Below are 21,374 nucleotides of genomic sequence, written 5' to 3' on the forward strand. Positions count from 1 at the left end.
TTAATTTACCATACTTACTGAACACCTAATCCGAGTCTCCCTCGACTCCTGCAACAAAAATAAAATAATAAACCAACATATAATACTCCCTGTCCGGCATAGTCCATTTACCAAGTGTCTCACAACGATCTCACGTGTAAAACAGTCACATTGGGAGATGTGACTGTTCTACCTGGCCTCCGGTGATACCCTGACAGGAGGTAATATCTTCCGCAATGTATCTCTGCGCTGCCGTGAGAGTTCACCGAAGTTCATCAGCTCTGGTGCCCTCACGGCACTACCACTGTGTGAGAACTTTCCCACGCAGCGGTGCTGCAAGTGAGAGCACTGGAGTTGATTAGCTGATACACTGGCAGGAGGTAATCACTCCTGCAGTGTATCGCTTGAGGCCAGGTAGAGAGGTCACATCTCCCAATATGACTGTTCTACATGTGAGATCGCCATGGGGCACGGATTACCTGGACTATGGCGGACAGGGAATATATGTTGGTTTATTAATTTACATTATTTCCAGGAGACGAGGGCGTCGTGGATTTGGTGTGAGGTGAGTATAATGGGTTTTTATTTTTATGTGAATATGTATGTAATTTTACTTATTTATTTTTTTAACTGTGAGCACAGGCACTGACAGATGATACTATTCTCCCATCAGTTATCAGTGACAGCAGACATAGCCCGATCGGAGCAGTAGTCTCATCGGCCCATGCCCGAGCGCTGTGACCGACAGTACAAGTGGTAGTGTTACTGCACACAGCCGCAGACAACCGCGCACACACACTCACTTGCAGACAGACACGCACATATTCTCCACCCACACACATTCTCCGCCCACACACTTCCTCCCTCTGACATTTCCTTTTCTGCAGCTTTTTTGGCAGCACATCCGCAGCAAATCCACAAACCTTTTTACACCTGTGGTTTTGCTGCCTCTTGTAATAAAAGCTCATGCAGACATTCTTGCAACATGGTTTGAGCATGAGCTGCAATGCATGGACTGGCCATGAGCTATAAGAGAGCTGTCTCTTTGTAGTAGGGCCATAAGACATATATCCCTGTGTAGTAGGGCTATAAGACTGGGTAGTAGGGCTATAAAGACTGCTGTCCCTGTGTAGCATGAATAAAGGTGCTCTCTCTGGGTAGAGGGGCCAAGAGAGCTGTCCCTTTGTAGTAGGGTCAAGAGAGCTGTCCCTGGGTAGCAGAGCCAAGAGCGCTGTCCCTGCTTAGTAGGGCTAAGAAGTGTCCAAAATGGACTTCTACCTATGTCAAGTACTGACTGCGTCTACTCTGATTCACAAATGGAACCACACAAAACTGTTGGCTGACTGCGTGCACAGTTTGTGCTGGCTGACCGCGTGCACAGTTTGCGCTGGCTGACTCTGCTGATAGACACAGCTACCCTTCCTACTACAGCTTGCATTGATGTGCCATCCTGGATGAGCTGCACTATCTGAGCAACTTTTGTGGGTTGTAGACACCGCCTCTTGCTACTGTACAGTACCTCTAGGGGTGAGAGCAATTACAAAATGGAAAAGTGACCAAAACAACAACCAAAAAGGATGAAAACAGAGAAATGATCTGTGGTCACCAGCTGCAGAACCACTCATTTACAGGGGTGGTCTTGCTAAATACCTATAATTTCTACCTGTCGTCTGTTCCATTTTCTCAACAGCAGGAGAAATTGATTCATAACCTGGACAGGTTTATTTCACAGAAGTGTGATTGACTTGGAGTTACATTGCGATGTTTAAGTGTTCCATTTATTTTTTGAGCTGTGTATATACGTGATTTTTTTTCTAGGTTTGAGTGTGAAAATTCTGTGCATGTTACAGTAGCAGCTGTTTAAATGGGATTTCAACAGAGACAGCTCACTATTATCAAAACACAAAAGTCTTTTGAAACTTTTCAATGTGTGAATTTGGTCTCAAAATTTGTGTTTACATAATGTATGTGTAGTTGGCTATAATATATTTAAACCTTATATGAAGACTTACAGATGTCTCAGAGCTGATGTTGATATTTTGGATCCGCTTGAGTCGGTTCGGACTCTCCGACTTGCCAAATAATAGCTATGAAGCAATTTTTCAGCTTTGGTGCTAAATGTCACATCCATATTTTTTGCATACGCAATAAGCTACACGGGTAAAGAAAAGCGAGTTATATTTTTAAAACATTCTGATGTTTTGTTTATATTTTTAAATCTTAGACTGGCATGCGAATAATGATTTCTACTAATTTGATTATTAAAGTGGTACTCTGCGGATATCAAAATGTACTTCAAGCCACATTCTTTTTAAATTAAAGGCTCATCAAGGTTGCAACTCTTGAGTGCTCCCCTTCGCTTATGGGATACTATGTTGGAGATCAGAAGGCCTGGCCAGCTTTCAGCAAGCATGTAAGAGCAAGCATTGATACCCTTGAAGAGCCCTTGCGGAATGTGATCATAGTGACGATGGACCGCCATTTGCTGGCCGGGCTCAACCAGGTAGAACCAATTTGTATCGGAAGGATTTCAGGGGAAGCAGATTCATGTGCTGGACCTGGTCAGGTGACTCGCAGGGCGAAGCCCGGGGATATAAAACCCTGAGCACTAAATCACAGGTAGACTGGTGCCAAGAGTAATAGAGGAGGAGACGCGGACCAGGGATAGTATTGGGGGGGCCAGCGTAACAGGCCTCAGAGGGCAGTTGCGCTACCAGTGTGCTGGACACCGCCTGTTAAGGGTCAGACTATGTTTGAAAAGACCCAGAGATCTGGCTGCACCAAGTCAAGACGAGAATCTGCACCCAACGACAGTCAAGATCCAGAGACCAGACTTTGCCAGTCAAAAGCAGAGTTCCAGTCCTACAGGCCCAGCAGATATTCGCCAACAGTCACGCCTTGAAGACCTGCGAGGATGCGAATACGAAGGAGGCACACCTTCGACCGCAAAGGGACAGCACAAACAAGCAGCGCCTTCACTTTCAGTTTTGACATACGGTACCTGGGCTGGCCGAAGTCAGGACAACAGGTTGGGAGGGGGCTGGTTGGTGCGTCGGAAGCTCTGCACGCTTTAATAGACTTTGTTAGGCCAGAGTCAGACTTGTGGCTGAATGTATTTCTATGCAGCCGCACACTCCAGTCACCAGTGCCGGACAATGAGGTGCGAGACTTGTGCGAGTTGATCGCAAGTCTGACCCCGGCCTTAGAGAGAGAATTGCGGTCTAGTGGGAAAACCTGGTGACCCCCGCTAGGGTCAGAAATCCAGAGAGAGCGAGAGAACCAATGTGGTAACTGCAATGAACGGGCATACCACCTTCGTGTAGAGAACTTTGGTATTGCATAGTGAAACACTTCCTTTGCTAATTCACTTGTAACAGTATTTAGTTTATGGTTTATATTTACCCTGTTACCATTACCAACTGTTTAGTATCACTGTAAATTACTGTTGTATTTAAACAAAATTATATTGTTCCCTGACTGTTCCTGCCTTGCATTATCTGTGCATTACATCCGGTTACCTGTATTACAGGAACATCAAACCTTCACAAAGCCTTTGATTAGTCTTGGTCAAGAGGGCAGGCTTGCATAATGGGCTAAACCCAAGCTACATCTCCTGATCTGTCACTACAGACAGAAGTCTTGGACAGTGGGGCATCTTGTATAAGTAACAAAAATAAATCCCCAACCTTTGAGGAAAGAAGAGCAGCAGGAGTGAGTAGCAATATCATTGGAAGAAGAATATGAGCCTTTTATAGATTTAGAATGTATTGAAATACATTTTAGTTCCCTGGATTACCCCTTCAAGTATCAAAGACAGTTTTATATTATACCACCATGAAATAACCATGTGAGATTGTACTTCTTGTTCCTACTAGAAAGAGGGGGCAAACAGAATAAAAGCCCATCCTCTCCTATAATTTTGTTTTAGTACCTGGATCTTATTAAACTTAATCTAGACAACTTGGGTTAGAAAGTATTATCCCTTTCTCCCTCTAGTTGTGTTAGTTTTCTGTAGTGCCAAGCTGTCTAGCCTGCTTCTCCAACTGCGCTCCTAGGGTTTTAAAAGCACCACTCCAGCATTTTTTTTCCTATTGCACCGCTAGAGTGGTGCTTTAAATGAAAATCCTCTGCCCTCTGTCTGATACTCACCTTTCATTCATTTTCGCCACCATTCTCATCGGTCTCTGGCAAACAGTGACCTGCTCGCAGCTCCAGTTTTTCATGGAGCTGCATGGAGGTCACTTTACAATACAAGTCTGTGAGAGTCTTCTCCTGCCTTTCATAGACATGCACTGCGCTTTTCTGACATAGGTTCTGACTGCCAACAAGTCAGAAGTTGGCGCAGGGCAACCGTATCGGCAGCATTGAAAAAACTGTGAAGAAGCTGGAGTGCAAGTATATGACCGGGGGCAGAGGGCTTACATTTAAGAAGCAACTCCAGCGCTGGAAAAAAAAAAAAAGAAAAAAAAAAAAAAAGAGTGAGGTTTTAAAATTTGTCTGCTTTGTTCATGTAGTAGCTGTTTGTAAAACAGGGGCTCCCACTTTCCCATTTACTTTTGTGGCCTGGTATAGCCACATCATTGGAATACAACCCCCAGGTTTCGCTCTGGGATGCACAGTCAGGTATGTGAAGGGCATTGATGTCAGGGTGCGACTTAAGGGTTGCGATCAGCGACATTGTGTTGTGCGTGGTGCACGCTTGCCCAGATATATGGATGACTGTGGCATCAGAGCGATATTTCCTAATGGCAACCACAACTATGAAGTGCTCGTAGAAGAGGAGCAGATCTAACACCTAACTGGATCCTTATTCAAGATGTGTTTGCTAGAGTGTAATATTTAAGGTTGGAGAGGACTTCTGTTTCACTCTTTATGGTGAAGATTTGAGGGTCCGCTATGGAGGGTAGTGTCTTTTTCTGATTCTGTGGAAGAGTCAGTTAATCCCCGCTCAGTGAGTATTTTGCCATTGGGTGTATATTCGGTAGTTTGTGCAAGCTACCAGTAAGTCTTTTCTATTAGTACAGCAACCTTTTCTATTTATCCATGGTCCTGCTCCGTTCTCACTGTTCTGCTTTCAAGGAAAGATGTATATCTTTGTACCATGTTATAGCCAGTAGATAGTACCATCTTTTCAGTTAGCCATTAAAAGGTATCAACCGCTGAGGACTCTCAATTCTGAATATTCTGCTTTCAAGGAAACATACAGAGAAATCTAAGTGTAAAATTAGTTGATGTGCAATATGTGCAAAAAAAAAAATTGGTGAAATCTTATAAGAAGCTCCTGTGTAACCATTGTTCTGAAAGCATTGCTCTGGAAGAACAGCAATCATTTTCTGAAGATCTCAGACACTTATTAGTCAAAAAGTGTAGGTTTCAATTGCAACTTTGACAATCCAGCCAGCTTCAAGTTTTGGCTAACGTTCTAAGATCCAAAACTCAGATTTTATCTGGCTCAGATTCAGACACAGATTTTGTGTTTTTAATCAATCTGTCCTTTCATGTTGATGAAGGCGGCCGGGTTCACATTAGTGTTTCAGTCTGCAGCGTGGTGCTGCGGACTTCTTTCCTTAAGCTCTGCCTACTTCCGCATGCGTCCTGCGTACCTATCACGGACGCATCCGCATACAACTCATGTCCCTGCGTACACAATGTTAAAGATAGGTACGCAGGACGCATGCGGAAGTAGGCAGAGCTTAAGAAAAGAAGTCCGCAGCACCAAGCTGCAGACTGAAACGCTAATGTGAACTTAGCTTAAGGCCTCTTTCACACTTCAGTTTTTTACAATCAGTCACAATCCGCCATGTTTTGAAAAAAACGGATCCTCAATGTTCTTTTGAGGATCCGTTTTTTTTCCCCATTGACTTCCATTAATGGCGGATTGCTATCCGTTGCATCCGTTTTTTTTGAGGATCCGCCAAAAGTTGCTGTCCGTCACCATCCTCAAAGATTTCAAAACGGAGCTTGCAACGTTTTTTTCTATGGCGGATCCTCCAGACACTGTCCCAAATTGTCTCATTGTCTCTCTCTCTCTCTGCCACAATTTGTTGTGCAATTTTTCCAAAGTACGCAGGTACCCCATATTTGTTGGAAAACGACTGCTGAGCGCATTGTTTGGGCTGGAAAGGGATTGAGAGCTATTTCGGCTGGAATAGGTTGCAAATACCATGTCACATTTGAAGAGCTGCTGACATGACATGACAAAACAGCAGAACCCACCCCCCAGGTGATCCCATTTTGTAAATTACACCTATCAAGGAATTCAGCTAGGGGAGTAGTATTTTTAACCCTCAGGCTATTCACAAACTTGTATAAAATTGGCTGAGTGAATGAAATATTACTTTTTTTCCCCCAGTAAAACATTGCTTTGACCCCAAGTTTGCAATTTTCAAAAAGGGTAATAGGAGAAAACGAATATTGTTATGCAATTTCTCCAGAATTTATCAATACCCCATAAGTGGTCACAAACTACTTTGAGGCACACTGCAAAGCTCAAAAGGGAAGGAGCGCCATATTACAGTACAGATTTTGCTGCACTAGTTTGAGGTGGCAATGTCATATTGACAGTCCCTGAGGTTCCAAGAACAACAGAAACCCCCGTAAGTGACCCCATTTTACAAATTAAACCTCTCAATGAATTTATCTAGGGGTGTAGTGATCATATTAACACCACGTGTGGGTCTCAGAATTTTATACCATTGAGAAGTGAACAAAAAATAATTACATTTTTACCACAATAAAATTGTTTTAACACCAGATTTTACATGTTCACACAGGGAAATGGGTAAAAATGGTGACAAAATGTGTCACACAATTTCTGCTGAACATGGCAATACCCCATATGTGGCTCTACAGTACTGCTTAGCCACACAGTGAGACTCAGGAGGGAAGGAGCATTATTTGACTCTTGAAGAAATTAAAGAATAGTTTCCGGACTCCATATAAAGAGCTCCTAAATGCCAGAAGAGCAGAATCCACCCTCAAGTGACCCCATTTTGGAAATTACACCACTTTTGGAATTTATTTACAGGTGTAGTGACAATTATGACTCCATAGGTGTTTCCCAGAATAAGCAGCAGCGAATGTTGCTGAGTGAAAATTTCAAACTGCCATTGTAGTGCCCAGTACGTTGTAGTTCCCAGTACGTTATGCGCAGCTCATGCTTCTGGAAACGTGCACTGTAATATAGGCGGGCTCTCATCGCTACGGAAATGCCAAACATGTAGGTGCTAAATGTGGATTAAGCACACTGGGTCTCAGAAGGGAGTGGGGAATTTTGATTTGGGAGCATAGAATTTGATGAATCTCTTTAGGGGGGTTGAAGAGCCATAGTGCTTTTCCAGATCTTTTGTACTCCCAGTAACGTGGAAGCCCCCTGTATTTCCGGTAACAGATGACAGACCTGCATGGGGACTTGCTCTTTGTGTGGATTGTATTGACACTTTTATTGGGTACAATATATAGATATTTAGAATCACATTTATCCGGCGCTCTATGCTGAGCACTTATTTTGGAGTTTCCATCTAAATCTCAGAATGATATGATTCAGATTAAACTCCCGTAGGGATCCACTATAGTGAGGCAAGCAGAGTTACTTTGGACTCCATCTGGCCCTTGTTTAGCAGTGTCCTTTTCAGAGGTACACAAAACTATCAGACCGTGCATTTATGTACAACTAAAAAGATGGAAACCGCCGGATCACAGGTCCTATGGCGTCCACAGTGCCTCCGTCTGCCTCATTATAGGGAATCTTCCGCCGGGGGTTCCATCTGAATCACGTATTTCAGAGATTTACACAGAAATCCAGATGTAAGAGCTCAGTGCAGAGCACAGGATACATGTGAGCCCAGCTATACTGCAATCTTTGTGAGGCAAAATTAACAAGTCAACAGCAGGTGAAGAATTAGTTTTATTTTTTTTTACGCCATTCCTTGTGTGGTATAAGTGATTAGATGACTTTATTCTTCAGGTTAGTGCGATTACAGCTATACCAGATTTATATTGGGGTTTTATGCTTGGCTACTGTCACACACTAAAAGACGCTTTTTATTGCAAAAACAAATTTTTGCATCGCCATGTTTTAAGAGCTATAATTTTTCCATACTTTGTCTGACAGTCATGTGATGGCTTATTTTTTGTGGGACAAGTTGACGTTTTTATTGGTACAATTTTCGGGCACATGACATTTTCTTATTGCTGTCTATTCCGATTTTTCGGAGGAAGAATCAATATAAACCAGCAATTCAGGAATAGTTTTTTTGAGGGCTTTTATTGTTGTTCCGCGTATGGCAAAATTGGTAAGGAAGCTTTATTCTTCGAGTCAGTACGATTACAGCGATACCACATTTATTTTTTTATGTTTTGCCGCTTTTACACAATAAATACTATTTTATATAAAAAAATAAATATTTTTTCATTGCCTTATTCTGAGAGCTATAACTTTTTAATTTTTCCTCTGTTGCAGCTGTATGGCGGCTTGTTTTTTTCCAAGGCAAGATGATATTTTCATCGCTACAATTTTTATTTCGATTTGACTTTTTGATCGAGTTTTATTCTACTTTTTGTTTGGCGGCATGATGAAAAAGCAAAAGTTTTTGACTCTATTTTTTTACGGTATGCACTGAAGGAGTTAACTAGTGTAACAGTTTTATAGGTCGCGGCGATACCAAATGTGTACTTTTTTTTTCAATTTATTTTGTGATTTTTTTTTTTTTTAGTAGTTTTAAAACATTTTTAAACTTTTTTTTTTTTTTTTTTTTTTTTTTTTTTTACTTGTTTACTTAGTCCCTGTATGGGAATTATAACAGGATTTTTAGTTGCTTACTGTAAAATCTGTTTCTCTGAGCTGCTGACACTATGCAGAAAAAAAGTTAGCTCCTCCTCCACAGTGTACACCCCACCGACAGGAAGTAGGATGTTCAGTTAGTTTGAAAGCAGTAGGAGAAGCAATCTGTAAACGATATAAAAACCACAGATACACAAATCCACACTGTAACAATATTATACAGTAAACTGAGCTGTTCAACTTGGGACGGTGCTGTGTCCCCCAATGAAGGCTCAGAGAAACAGATTTTACGGTAAGCAACTAAAAATCCTGTTTTCTCTATTGACTTATTGGGGGACACAGGAACCATAGGACGTCCCAAAGCAGTCCCCAAGGGGAGGGAACAGCAAATAACTCCACCCGGACGAGAAAGTCACCCTCGTCACCTGCGAGGTCTTTTTTACCCCGATCGGCACTTGCCGAAGCTAGGCATGGGCTTTGAAAATCGTATGGACCTGTGGGGAACATATCATGGCACTGCAAAGGTGCCAGACGAAGACCCCAAGAGTACCGTCAGGAGGACACACACTGCCCGGGCAGAGTGCGTCGTACTCAAAAGAACGCAGTCCTTCCTGAGCCGGCAACCCTACTAATGCCAACCAGTTTCCTCGAACAGAAGTCTAACCTGAAGGCCCGAGGAACTCTACACTTCAAGTCTGAGCTTGAGAAGCACCGTTGCTGTGGCCAAGTAGCCTGATGAGAGGGCGTCATGAAGGGAAAACCCGAGGCGGATGAAAGAAAGGGAATTCAGAATGAAGGAGAGTGGACCCTTGATCCACAGAAAGTGCACCACAGCTGTTACAGACTCTGCAAGACCCCAGGAGTGGTTGAGAGTCTGAAAGAGAAAGATACCAACTAAAACGGGGAAATGAACCCGTTCGTGCAAAAGCGGACATCGCCAAAGCCTTGAAGAATCGACGAGGCTGAGACTGAGGAAGGGGAGCGCTTGTCCTTCTGGAGATCTCTCTAATAGTTTGGTCAATTGGAGCTACACGGAAGGAACGGAAAATTGGTGAGGGACCTAGATGGGCATAATTTCGCTCATGAAAAGAAAGCCAACTGGACCTTTAGATGGGAACGATTAGGCGAAAAACTGTCTCCCTGCAAGGAAAATTTTTTTTGGACAGTAGGAACGGTCAAATCTACCGACCGGTCTCCAGAAAGAATTCTCTGCGCAAACTAGGCCGCGCGTCCATAGAACTTTGCCACAGTAGAGGAAGCTAAGGCAGGACGCGCTATAGCGGCGGGTGCTTTGAAGGTTGATCCTGCTAACTACTGTGTGAATTCGACATTGTTATCCCTGAGAGCAGAACGTCTGGGCGAGGAAAGGCCGTAGCGGAGAACTTGGATCCGGAGGGTTCGTAGTCGCAGAAGTAGTCTAATTTGTGAAGCGCTCAAGAGAAAAAGATTCACCGAGGCGCTTCCTTATTTGGAAACGGCTGAAGTCTGTTCCATGAGAATATGACAAGCTCTGAGAGCAGGCCCTGAGAACCTGTTAAAGAACCGAACTCTGAAAACATACTGAATGGAACCAGGGGATAACCTGGATCTCATTGTTGCAATGTAGGCACCGGTTGGCTATGAAGAGACAACTGATCGCTCGATTAAGCAGGTAGACTGAAAACTACTGGATGCCCCTTCAGACTGAGATCAAGGGGAAGAGAAACCCCACATACAGGGATGAGGGCAAATATAGAAAAAATTACCCTAGCTAGACTTATAACAACGAACAGTCGAGCCAGGAAAGTCCCCGGCAAAACATGAAGTAAGGCAACTGCAAAGAAAGTTGGCTCTAGGTAGCCCAAATAGACCCCAGAAAGACAACTAGGCTGATGAAAGGAAGGTCAATTCTTATGACGATGTAAATGGCCGGATCCATCCTGGACCCTCCGGAGTAGGGAGAGGACTACAGTGCATAGAACCGCTGCCTAAGTCTAAGGCTATGTGCACACGTAGCGTTTTAAAACGCTTACTAAAAACCGGACTCCTTCCCAGAAATAGCGCGTTTTTTTCCGCGCGATTTCACCGCGATTATGATCGCGATTTTGCCGCGATTTTCGCGTGCGATATTCAAGCACTTTCCAAGCGATTTGAAGCATCGCTTGGAAAGTGATTGACAGGTTGGTCACACTCGTCAAACATAGTGTGAGCAGGTTTTTACTATTGAGGCTGCCTATGCGGCATCAATAGTAAAAGATAGGATGTTAAAATGCTAAAAAAAAAATAAAAAAATCGGTGTATATTTACCTTCCGGCATCCCGCGCTGCATTCCCGGGCCTCAGCATTCCCAGTAATGCCTTGCGAGACCTGTGATGAGGTAGTCTCGCGTTGCTATAGCGATCTCGCGAGACCGCTAGAGTCACGCGAGACTACGTCATCACAGGACCTTGCCGCAAGGCATTACTGGGAACGCTTAGGCCGGGAATGCATCGCGGGACGCCGGAAGGTAAATATACCCCGATTTTTTATTTTTTATTCTTTTTTTACAGGGGTATGGTACCCAGGGCCTGGAGGACAGTCTCCTCTCCTCCACACCGTGGGTACCAACCGCACATGAGACGCTTAACTTCCCGCATGGTGGGCATAGCCACATGTGGGAAGTAAGCGATTCTCATGCATTCCTATGGGTGCGGAATCGCGGCAATTCTTTGCGATTCCGCACAAAGAATGAGCATGCTGCGATTTTTTCCGCGATGCGATTCCGCCGCGGAAAAAAGCGCAGCATTAGCACAGCATGTGCGGAATGCCATAGGAATGCATGGGGGGCGTTCTGTACACGATTTTTAAGCATTTTCGCAGAGTTTTTGCGCCGAAAATCGCTGCAAAAACGCTTAAAAATCGCTACGTGTGCACACAGCCTCAGACAACACGCGTCCGAAGAACACAGAGAAAAAAATACAATTCTGGCTGAAATAAGAAACATGTTATCACCATACTCATCCTTAGATCCAAGACTGGAGCAGCTTTCTACCCTGGTCGATACTTGCGCAGAGTGAGATCCCACTCCTGTCTGAGGTGAGATACTTGCCCCATCACGGCCAAAAGTCACATCTGTGATCCGCTGAAGGCTTTATCCGGTGTCTGTAAGAAAGCATAGGTAAGTTCTGACTAATAAGGAGCTTAGGTAATGTGGTAGCTCGAAGGCTGTTGGGACATACTAGAACCTATAAACTACTATTAGCCAAACCTTAATGATAGTCTTAACACAACGGGCAGTAAAGCTAGACTGCAGACGGTACTGTAACTGGACAGAAGGTGGGACAAAATTCTTGTGGAGTAACTCACCCCTAGGGTCCAGATCATGCTACAGTAAACCTCGACCATCCGTACCTGACACGAGAGTGTCTGACCTACCTGAAGGTGGAGTCTACAGATATGTTGCTACTGAGATCCGCCCTGTGGTACAGAGATCCCCTCTGTTTGGACCTAGTAGCCTTTGACGTTTAACTGCTAATAGACCACCGATGTTATTGACTATTAAATAAGCAGCTGAAACATGTCTTAGACTCACATGAAAGAGGCTTGAAAGCACAGCTGCAGCCCGCTGGAAGTAATAAATGCCGTCACCTCATTTAGAGTGGTGATTATACGGGAGCTACACAGACGCTGCAAAGGACCCTGAGGAACGCAAGAGAGGACGCTCCTGACTCATCTGCCAATGGGACAGTAGAGCCGGGCCGGTATAGTCGCTCGACCTCGGGTACAGTTGAATTACCGGAAAGATGGCGTGTATTGACTAACTATGTCTGGTAGAGGACTATCCAACTGCTCGATAAGGATAGAATACTGCTGCAATCGGACGCGAGGAACTTGAATACGAGGGCGTGTGACTCACCTGAATACAGTACTGAACACCAGTACCACTGGAGCAGTCAACCTCGGACACGTCTCCACAGTAATATGGCCATTTCAACCACTATACCTGGTAGGTGTTGCGTCTGAAGCCTGGATAGCGGATATAGCATAGCTGCCAATGACTCTAAGTAACCTGTGAACAAATCAGCATGGAGAGAACCCAGAGAAGGATATAGGAGACAGCCTCTCTGTGTTGCGGTGCGGTCTAGGCCTAGGTACCTGACGACATTAGGCAGAATAACGGCTTCTGTGTTGTGGTCTGGGCCTGGGATAGAATAATGGCTTCACGTGTGGTAAGCCGTACCACGCAGTCTGTATTAAAGCATATTCTGACCAGTCAATTCTTTTGACAGTAGAACAGTAGGCCTGGAATCAGAGGGACACTAAACTCTACTCTCTGTTGTGCGACAGGGTTCCACCTACTGGATCTGTGAGTTGTGGTCAGCTTCTTTATCCACTGAGCCACCGCAGAAAATTGCCGGGTCACACAGATTTGACTTCTTATCCAGCTGGAAATCCGTCCCAAACACTGCAGAAGTGAATGGACAGAAACAGCTCATCATTCTGCTTAGAGCAGTGTGATGCCAGCGTCCGGATTGCTTGCGAGCAGGAGATATGGAAGCATTTGCTATGCTGAGGCTCCCGAATCATTATGTGTGAAGCAATGGTCGAGTCCTACTCCACCGAGAATCAAGGTACGGATCTGCGATAGCAGAAACCACAACAACCGTGAGACAAAGTCAGATCTCCGAGGCAAGACGTGCGAGTGAAAACTTCTACCAGGTAGACGCCATATGGCAAGATTTAACATGTCCAATGTACGTGGGCGGACGTAGAGCGGATCGTGTCACAGAAGACAGCCGCAAGGGGTAACTAATACACCAATCGACTGCATGGCTCTTGTGTGCTATGATTACTGGACGTACTATTCCACTAGAGACTGAGCGGCAGAAGATTACCATTACGCCAGTGAATTTTATGCATGAGCCCGGACCTGCGAGCGCAGGCTGGTCTCCTATTCAGGTCTCAGCCCAGGCACAAGCTGAGGTCTCAGCTTGGTGGCACTGTGTTACGATTGCCTAGGGCTGCCCAGCTCTAGAGAACTACCGGCTGTAGATCACCATTACCCCAGTGACTACACGACGCCCAGGTACAATTACATTAGCGACTGCACGGCTCTGGAGCACTGTTACGTTGGTGAACGCACGTTTCCAGAGCACCTTTACGCTAGTGACTGCCCGGCTATATTACTATTAATGATAAGTACCCCTAGCCGTACTATTACACTAATGGCTGCACTGTTTACATGAGAGAGAGACTGCATCACTATAGCACAATTTCCATCAGTTTCCATAGGAAAGATGGATTCAATGCGCCATCACTGGCCTGCGGATAGTGAGGCCCAGCTTAATTTTACTATAACTGGAATATGCTACGCACTGTACCTGTTTAGGCCGGGCGGAGATGGGCAGGAAAGGCTGTACCTGCCCGGTGAAGGAACTAACCGGGTCCCATGCTGGAAGACAACGATCGCCTCTTTTGCCGGAAGGTTGGGGGACTGAGAAAATGGAGGCAGCCTGAGAGGAGCTGTGCAGAAAAGCGCGCGCTTTCACTGAGGGGCCGAGGAAGGGAGAATAGGCGGAATCAACCGCACTGTTAGAAGGCCGAAGATGGCGCAGTCTAAAGACAGTAGGCAGGCTAGGGGGAGTGGGCGGGGCCGTGCGCCGCCTCAGGGACGCAGGACATAGAGGGAGAGAGCGGTGGGCGGGACCAAAACGGATGGGAAAAAAGCCCGCCCGAGGATGAAGGCGGGGGGCGTGGCCGCGACGCCGAACAAGGCCCAAATTGAAGCCGGGGCCAGGAGTAACTGCACCGCCGCGGCGACCGCTCCCGACATGGATCCCTGCATGAAGCCCGGCTGCAGAGATGAATAAGTTAAGTGCAGCCGGGAGGGCAGAAGCCCTTAGTAAAGAAAGGCGCAGGGAGAGGAGGGGGAAAGCCAGCATGGAGGCCTTGTACCTAACTGCCACAGGGAGTGAAGGAGCCGTGATTCCTTTTTGTGTGAGGAAACCTGAGGAAAAAGAGGTACCTCATTGTCCAGTGAAGTAAAGACGTCCGTGAATTTTCTTAGTACGTCCGCACCTCCTCCAAACCGACAGGCTCTGGTGGGCGAGTGGGTGGGAGACGGGGGACCAGGACCATTCTGGATCGCCTGACACACATCCGTGTAAGGGGGCTCTTGGTCCTGTGTGGAGAGCTATGAGGATATGGGGTGGCAGTACACGCCGTACTCAGTCTCTTTGTGAGACTACAGATGTGACTATTCACTCTTTATCCCTCCGGAAAACCTAAAAGGAAACGACGCACACTGAGGTAGATATGGGTCTATTAAAGACCTGTGTCCACCTTCTACTGACACTAAGCTAAACTGAATATCCTACTTCCTGTCGGTGGGGTGTACACTGCGGAGGAGGAGCTAACTTTTTTTCTGCATAGTGTCAGCCTCCTAGTGGCAGCAGCATACACCCATGGTTCCTGTGTCCCCCAATAAGGAGATAGAGAAATTTTTATTTCTCTGATCACTGGTCTCTTTGCAATACAATACACATGTATTGCATTTTATGATACCTGACAGTTTTACACTGTCAGATCGCTTGTTAGACTCAGCTGCTGGTTGAGTCTAACAAGCCACATCACGTGACTTCCGGCTGCCGGGATAGCGCAGGATCCCCAGTGATAGGGGCGTCAGAGATGTGAGTACAGTAGTGATCATGCTCTGCCATCTTCTAAATTCCACGATCGTGGCATCTAGAAGATAGTAAAGGGTTAACATAATTAGGACCTGATATCAGGTCTTGATGAGGTCACCTGTCCAAGCTACCACTCTGCACAGGAATCACAATGCTTGCAGGACCCTGGGAGTCCTGAGCGCTGCAAGAACTCTGACCACTCAAACATAGGCGCTGCACAAAGCTCAGCAAGCGCTGACAATTATGTATAGTGGGCGGTCGGGAAGCGGTTAATAAATAAATGAAAAAAAGAAGTGGGGGTCCCCCCTTTTTTTGATAACCAGATAAGGTAAAGCATACAGCTAGGAGCCAATATTAACAGGCTGCGAAGGTCCATGGATATCGGCCCCTTTCCGGCCTAGTAAGACCAGCCCTCAGCCACCCCACAAATGGCGAATCCATTAGATGCGCCAGTTCTGGCGTTTAGCATCAACTATTACCGATTTTCCTGGTGCAGTGGCAATCGGGGTAATATTTTTTTATGGTTAAAGTCAGCTGGCATCAAGCCAGGGGTTTATAATGGAGAGGCGTCTATCAGACAACCCCTTTAATAACCCCGTATTTAAAAAGAAAAAGATAAACTTTTTTCTTGTGTGTGTATTTGAATAAAGACTCCCTCCACATTCCCTGGTTTACCCATTTATTATTCAAAAATAATCCAATCAGCTACAACGTAATTCACTGTGATTCCCATGACTTCCAGCAATTCTCTCCAGGCAGTCAGTTAGTTGATTATTGAAATAAAAAGAAAGGTCAATTGAAAACTTGATTATCTGCTGTCATCCCCCTGCAATGACAACTTTGACTGCCCAGGCCCTGGTCAAGTGTGCGCAGTCATTACATTTTAGGAGAGAAGTTAATTCCTATTATCCCATCCACCGCTCTCCAACCCATTTTCTCCTATTACCTTTGTGAAAATGAAGAAATTTGGGACTAAAGCAACATTTTTGTAGCAAAAATGCTTTTTTTGTTTTTATTTTAACGGCTCAACGTTATAAAACGTTATAAAATTCTGTGAATCACTTACAGGTTCAAGGTGCTGGTGCTCACCACACATTTATATAAATTCCTTTAGGGGTGTAGCTTCTAAAATTGTGTCAGTTGTGGAGGGTTTCCACTGTTTAGGCACATCAAGGGTTCTGCAAACGCGACATGGCATCTGCTACCTATTCCAGCCAATTTTGAGTTCCAAAGTCAAATCATATTCCTTTCTTTCCAAGCCCTGCCGTGCGTCCAAAAAGTGGGGCAACAGCGTACCAAGAAGAAATTGCAAAACAAACTGTACAGTCCATTTTCTCCAGTTACCCTTGTGAAAATTCAAAATTTAAGGCTAAAGTAACATTTTTGTGGGAAAAAGTAAAATATACATTTTTTCCTTCCATATTGCTTTAAATCATGTGAAGCATCTGAAGGGTTAATAAACTTCTTGAATGTGGTGTGAGCACCTTGAGGGGTGTAGTTTTTAAAATGGTGTCACTTTCGAGTATTTTCTGTCACATATGCCCCTCAATGTCCTTTCAAATGTGACGTGGCCCCTAAAAAAAATTTATTTTGTTGGAAAAAAATGAGATATTGCTGATAAACATTTAACCTTTCTCTCTTCCTAACAAAAAAAGTGTTTAAAAAAATGTTGATGTAAAGTAGACATGTGGTACGGTAAATATTATTTATTAATTATTTTGTTTGATATAACTATATGGTTTAAAGGCGTAAAAATTAAAAGTTTGAAAATTGTGATATTTTTGCTAGAATTCCTATATTTTTGCAAATAAATGCAAAAAATATTGACCTAAATTTACTACTGACATGAAGTACAATATGTCATGAGAAAACATTCGAAGGGTTCCAGTGTTATTACCACAAAGTGACGCTGGTCAGAATTGAAAAAAATTCAGGAAAGTGAAAACAGGCTCTGGCAGGAAAGGTTTAACCATTAAAATTTATTTTGATTAAAGCATTCTCCAGGGTCTCTGATTTACTTAGAACAACACTGGAATTGGGAGGGGAAAGAGGCTTTTAACCTCTGTTTGTTTTCCCTTCCTCTATTAGGATGAGGGGGCATTCACATGTTGCAGTCATGATGGACTCTTGAAAACCAAATTATTGGTAAGTGTAATTCTACCTTTCTATTAATAATAAAGTTCCAGTACAAGTATCAATAGTAATACAGAAGAGAGTCATTCCAGTAAATAGGAGGATTAATCCCTTACTAACGAAGAAAAGCGTTGCGTTTTCCTTAAAAAGGACTTTTTATCTTTTCTATTTCAGAAATAATTGTTAACCAATTTTTCTATAGAATTATAATTTCAAGCTATAATGGTTAGTCTGGAATTAAATCCAGAGAGATTATGAATATTGTGACCAGAATACACTTTTAGACTGACTTTAGACATCTGTATTGCGCAAATGTACTTGGACTCTGATGGACGAACTGGCCGCATGTCTCCTGAACTGAATTCATCAGCCTCATAGGCAAATAGGAGGCTGCCGAGTTCGAGTCAGGAGACCCGCGGTCAGTCCATCCATCGCAGTCCGAGTACATATGGCCATACATGAGCATGTGAAACCGACCTTTAGATCTAGGCCTGCTAAAGAAAGATGATCGATTCTATACAAGTTGATCGGAGCTTGTTTATACAGACCGATGGGTGACAATTAGGAACAGAACGATCATTACCGCGATTTTTCTGTTCCCATGCAGCATTATGTTGTTGTCAACGCTTTCCTGCCGCAAACAATTATTTTCGTCTATGCAGTCACTGACTAACAAGCATTTTGCTCATTCAACGTGCAATTGCCGACTTGTTTCTACATGTTAATAATCTTGAGCGAGGGTCCCAATGAATGCTCAATCATTTATTATCAGGGTATCTAATGTTTCATTCACACATTGTGGCTGCATTGTTATTTTCTTTATCGCCTTATTGGGGGACACAGAATACCATGGGGTGTATGCTGCTGCTGCTAGGAGGCTGACACTATGCAAAAACAATGAAATTAGCTCCTCCCCGGCAGTATACACCCACCGACAGGCACCAAGCACCTCAGTTTGTGCTTAGTGTCTGTAGGAGGCGGACCGGGATCTCCCCAGATCCGCATTTTTCTTTTCAGGTTTAGTCTGAACTTTTTAATTTTTCCCTCTTTTGTCTTTTAGGTTATTTTCCATCGGGAAACAGGGTGTAGTTGTCACCCTGATTTCCCATATCATGCGGCTGAGCGAGCAGTGTGGTGTCATCCACATCGCAACTCTCAGTACCGCAGGCAGGACTTTTCCCTTTCGCCTTCCGGTGATAAGGGTTGTGGACAGGTGGCTAGTCCTTGCCGAATCCCCCTCCTCACCCCTCTCTCGGGACAGGGCTGAGAGGAAGACGGCGATCGCAGGTATTTCAAGCCGTCTTCTGCAGGATGCGGGTACAGAGGACTCCCTTCCCCCCAGCGGCCTGCCGTTTCCCTGTGGGCCCCTGTGGTCATCCTCTTCAGGGACGTCAGGTAAGTGCCTGTACGTTCCCTCCGGCCCCGCATAAGCTCCGTGAATGGCAGAAGTTGTACCCTTGTGATTTCAGGTCCACAACTTTTGAATTTCCCGCCCTCTCTGCCTGCCGCACACTCAAGCCGCTTGTTTCTCACTCCCAGGGAGACACTGGGGATTCCTCCAACAGCGTCACAAGCAGGGGAGGCAGACTTCCCAGGGCCACTGTCAGATCAGCTCCGTTATGTCGGCGCTGGCATGGAGCTGCGGCGTCTTCACTTTCACTTTCCCTCACAGTCTCCTCATCGCTGTGCTCCCTCCTCCCTTCCTGAGCGCGCTCTTTTCAGCGCGCCTTTACTAGCCCATCACAGGGCTCCTTTTCGTTTCATATGCCAGTCTCCTCCTTCGGCCATGCCCTCTCCTTCGCTGTTAACCAGTCATGGAGCGGCCGCTAAGCTCCGCCCCCAGCCTCCAGCACAAGGATTTCCTGGTTGTCTCACTCCTTCCTGCGCTGTTTGGGGGACACTTCAGCGTTTTCTGCTGCTCACAGAATCTCGGTAGGCTCTGCTCTGAGGCAAAGATTAGCTCTCCTCAGCAGTTATTCCTTAAATCCTGCGGCCATTCAGTGCAGTCTACTTATGCCCAACCCTTCAGGGGATCTCTGCTTCAGGCCCACCGCTATCTATTACGCCTGTGCGCGCTGTAAAAAGAAGTGGGCATCAGGTCAGTCATCTCCATTCTGCCCCCCCTGCAGTCCTTCCAATATGTCAGCATCTCAGGAGCGCACAGAGTCCCGGGCGGAGGGCGCTCTTCCCTCCTCTCTCCCCCCGGAGTGGGCCGTTACAATGTCACAGTCTGTGTCTGACTTGACAAAAGTATCACAGTCGCTGGTCCAGGTTTTAGAACGATTACCTCAGCTATCCTCAGCCACCTCTGCCCCGACCACCTCTCGGGGTGAGTCGTCCGCACCTGACCGCGACCTTCAGAGAGACAGACGGGGAAGGTCTTCTAGGAAGCGGGCTCGGTCCACTTCGTCCTCGAGCTCGCAGGGCCCTTCTGCTCCCAGGCCTCCTTCTCCTTCCTCAGATGACAGCCTTCAGTCAGGCGATGATTCTCATTCGGAAGCTAGCTCTGAGGGGAACAGCGTTTCTAAAACGCGGGACATGGTCGATAGTCTGCTTGCAGCTATCTTCCAAACACTAAAACTTAAACAGGATGAGGCTCCAGCTCAGGAAAGCTCGGTTGTCCTTAGACGAGCCAGACCTCCGTCCCGAACCTTTCCCAATCACAACGATTTCAATACTACCTTAGCCAAACACTGGGAGCGCCCTGAACAACGTTTCTCAGGCCGCAAGTATTTGGACGTTCTGTACCCCTTTGACGCAGAACTGCTCTCAAAGTGGTCCAAGGCTCTAGAGGTAGATCCTCCAGTATCCCGGATAGCCTCTAAAACGGTGCTCTCTCTTCCAGACGGGGCGTCGCTCAAAGATCCTACTGACAGGCAGATTGAATCTCTGGCTAAGTCTATCTTTGAGGCATCTGGCGCCTCTCTCTGCCCTATTTTCGCATCCGCCTGGGTGGCGAAGGTCATTTCCGCTTGGGCAAAAATCCTTCGCAGAGGCATCTTAGCGTCAGCTCCTCAAGACGAATTGGCAGATCTTGCAGATCAGATTAACCAGGCGGGAAAATACCTTTTGGCCGCCTCCTTGGACGCGGCCGGCTGCATAGCAAGGGCTAACAGCAACATAGTAGCTGTACGCCGAGTCCTTTGGCTAAAGTCATGGAATGCGGACACTACTTCGAAAAAGTCGCTTACCAATCTGCCATTCCATGGCTCTAGGCTCTTTGGAGCAAAGCTGGATCAGATAATTTCCGATGCCACTGGAGGCAAAAGTACTTCGCTTCCCCAGTCTCGACCAAAACATCCCCTCAACAGAAGGGGGTTTCGACCATTCAGGCCTTTTCGTCTCTTCTCTGCCACGGAGAGGGCCACTCAACAGGATCGGCCGCCTGCCACCAGGGAGCGGGATCAGAGGAAACCTTCCTACAAACCCGCTCCTCGCTGGAGATCTAGAGGACAATATTCCAGATCTGCAGGAGCCAATTCCGGCAGCTTTTCGTCTAAGTGACGGGTCACCCCCACCTGGAATTTCTTCCAGGGTGGGCGGCAGACTTTCCTTTTTCGCGGATGCTTGGCTGTCCGTTGTAGACGACGCTTGGGTCAGAGAACTCGTCGCATCCGGTTACAAAATCGAATTTGCTTCACTCCCGAACAGACGGTTTTTCCGGTCTCGGCCTCCGCGACAGCGGGCCCAGATTCCGGGTTTTCTGCAGGCCATTTCCTCCCTTCTTTCCGCCGGAGTCATTGTTCCCGTTCCCTCAGACGAACGGTTTTCCGGGTTCTACTCCAATCTCTTTGTAGTCCCGAAGAAAGACGGCTCTCTTCGTCCTATTCTGGACC

General features: G+C 45.8%; 1 protein-coding gene across 1 annotated transcript in view; it reads right to left on the reverse strand.

Moving 5' to 3' along the window:
* MCMDC2 (minichromosome maintenance domain containing 2) overlaps positions 1-21,374 on the reverse strand; it is a 90,642-nt gene that overhangs the window by 25,069 nt on the left and 44,199 nt on the right. The window contains exon 12 of the mRNA XM_073583892.1: positions 1,992-2,131. Within this exon, the coding sequence (XP_073439993.1) occupies positions 1,992-2,131 (140 nt within the window). The remainder of the gene's footprint in view (positions 1-1,991; positions 2,132-21,374) is intronic.

The sequence above is a fragment of the Dendrobates tinctorius genome, unplaced genomic scaffold (assembly GCF_039654945.1).
Source record: "Dendrobates tinctorius isolate UK_male_01 unplaced genomic scaffold, ASM3965494v1 ptg000082l, whole genome shotgun sequence".
Taxonomy (NCBI): domain Eukaryota; kingdom Metazoa; phylum Chordata; class Amphibia; order Anura; family Dendrobatidae; genus Dendrobates; species Dendrobates tinctorius.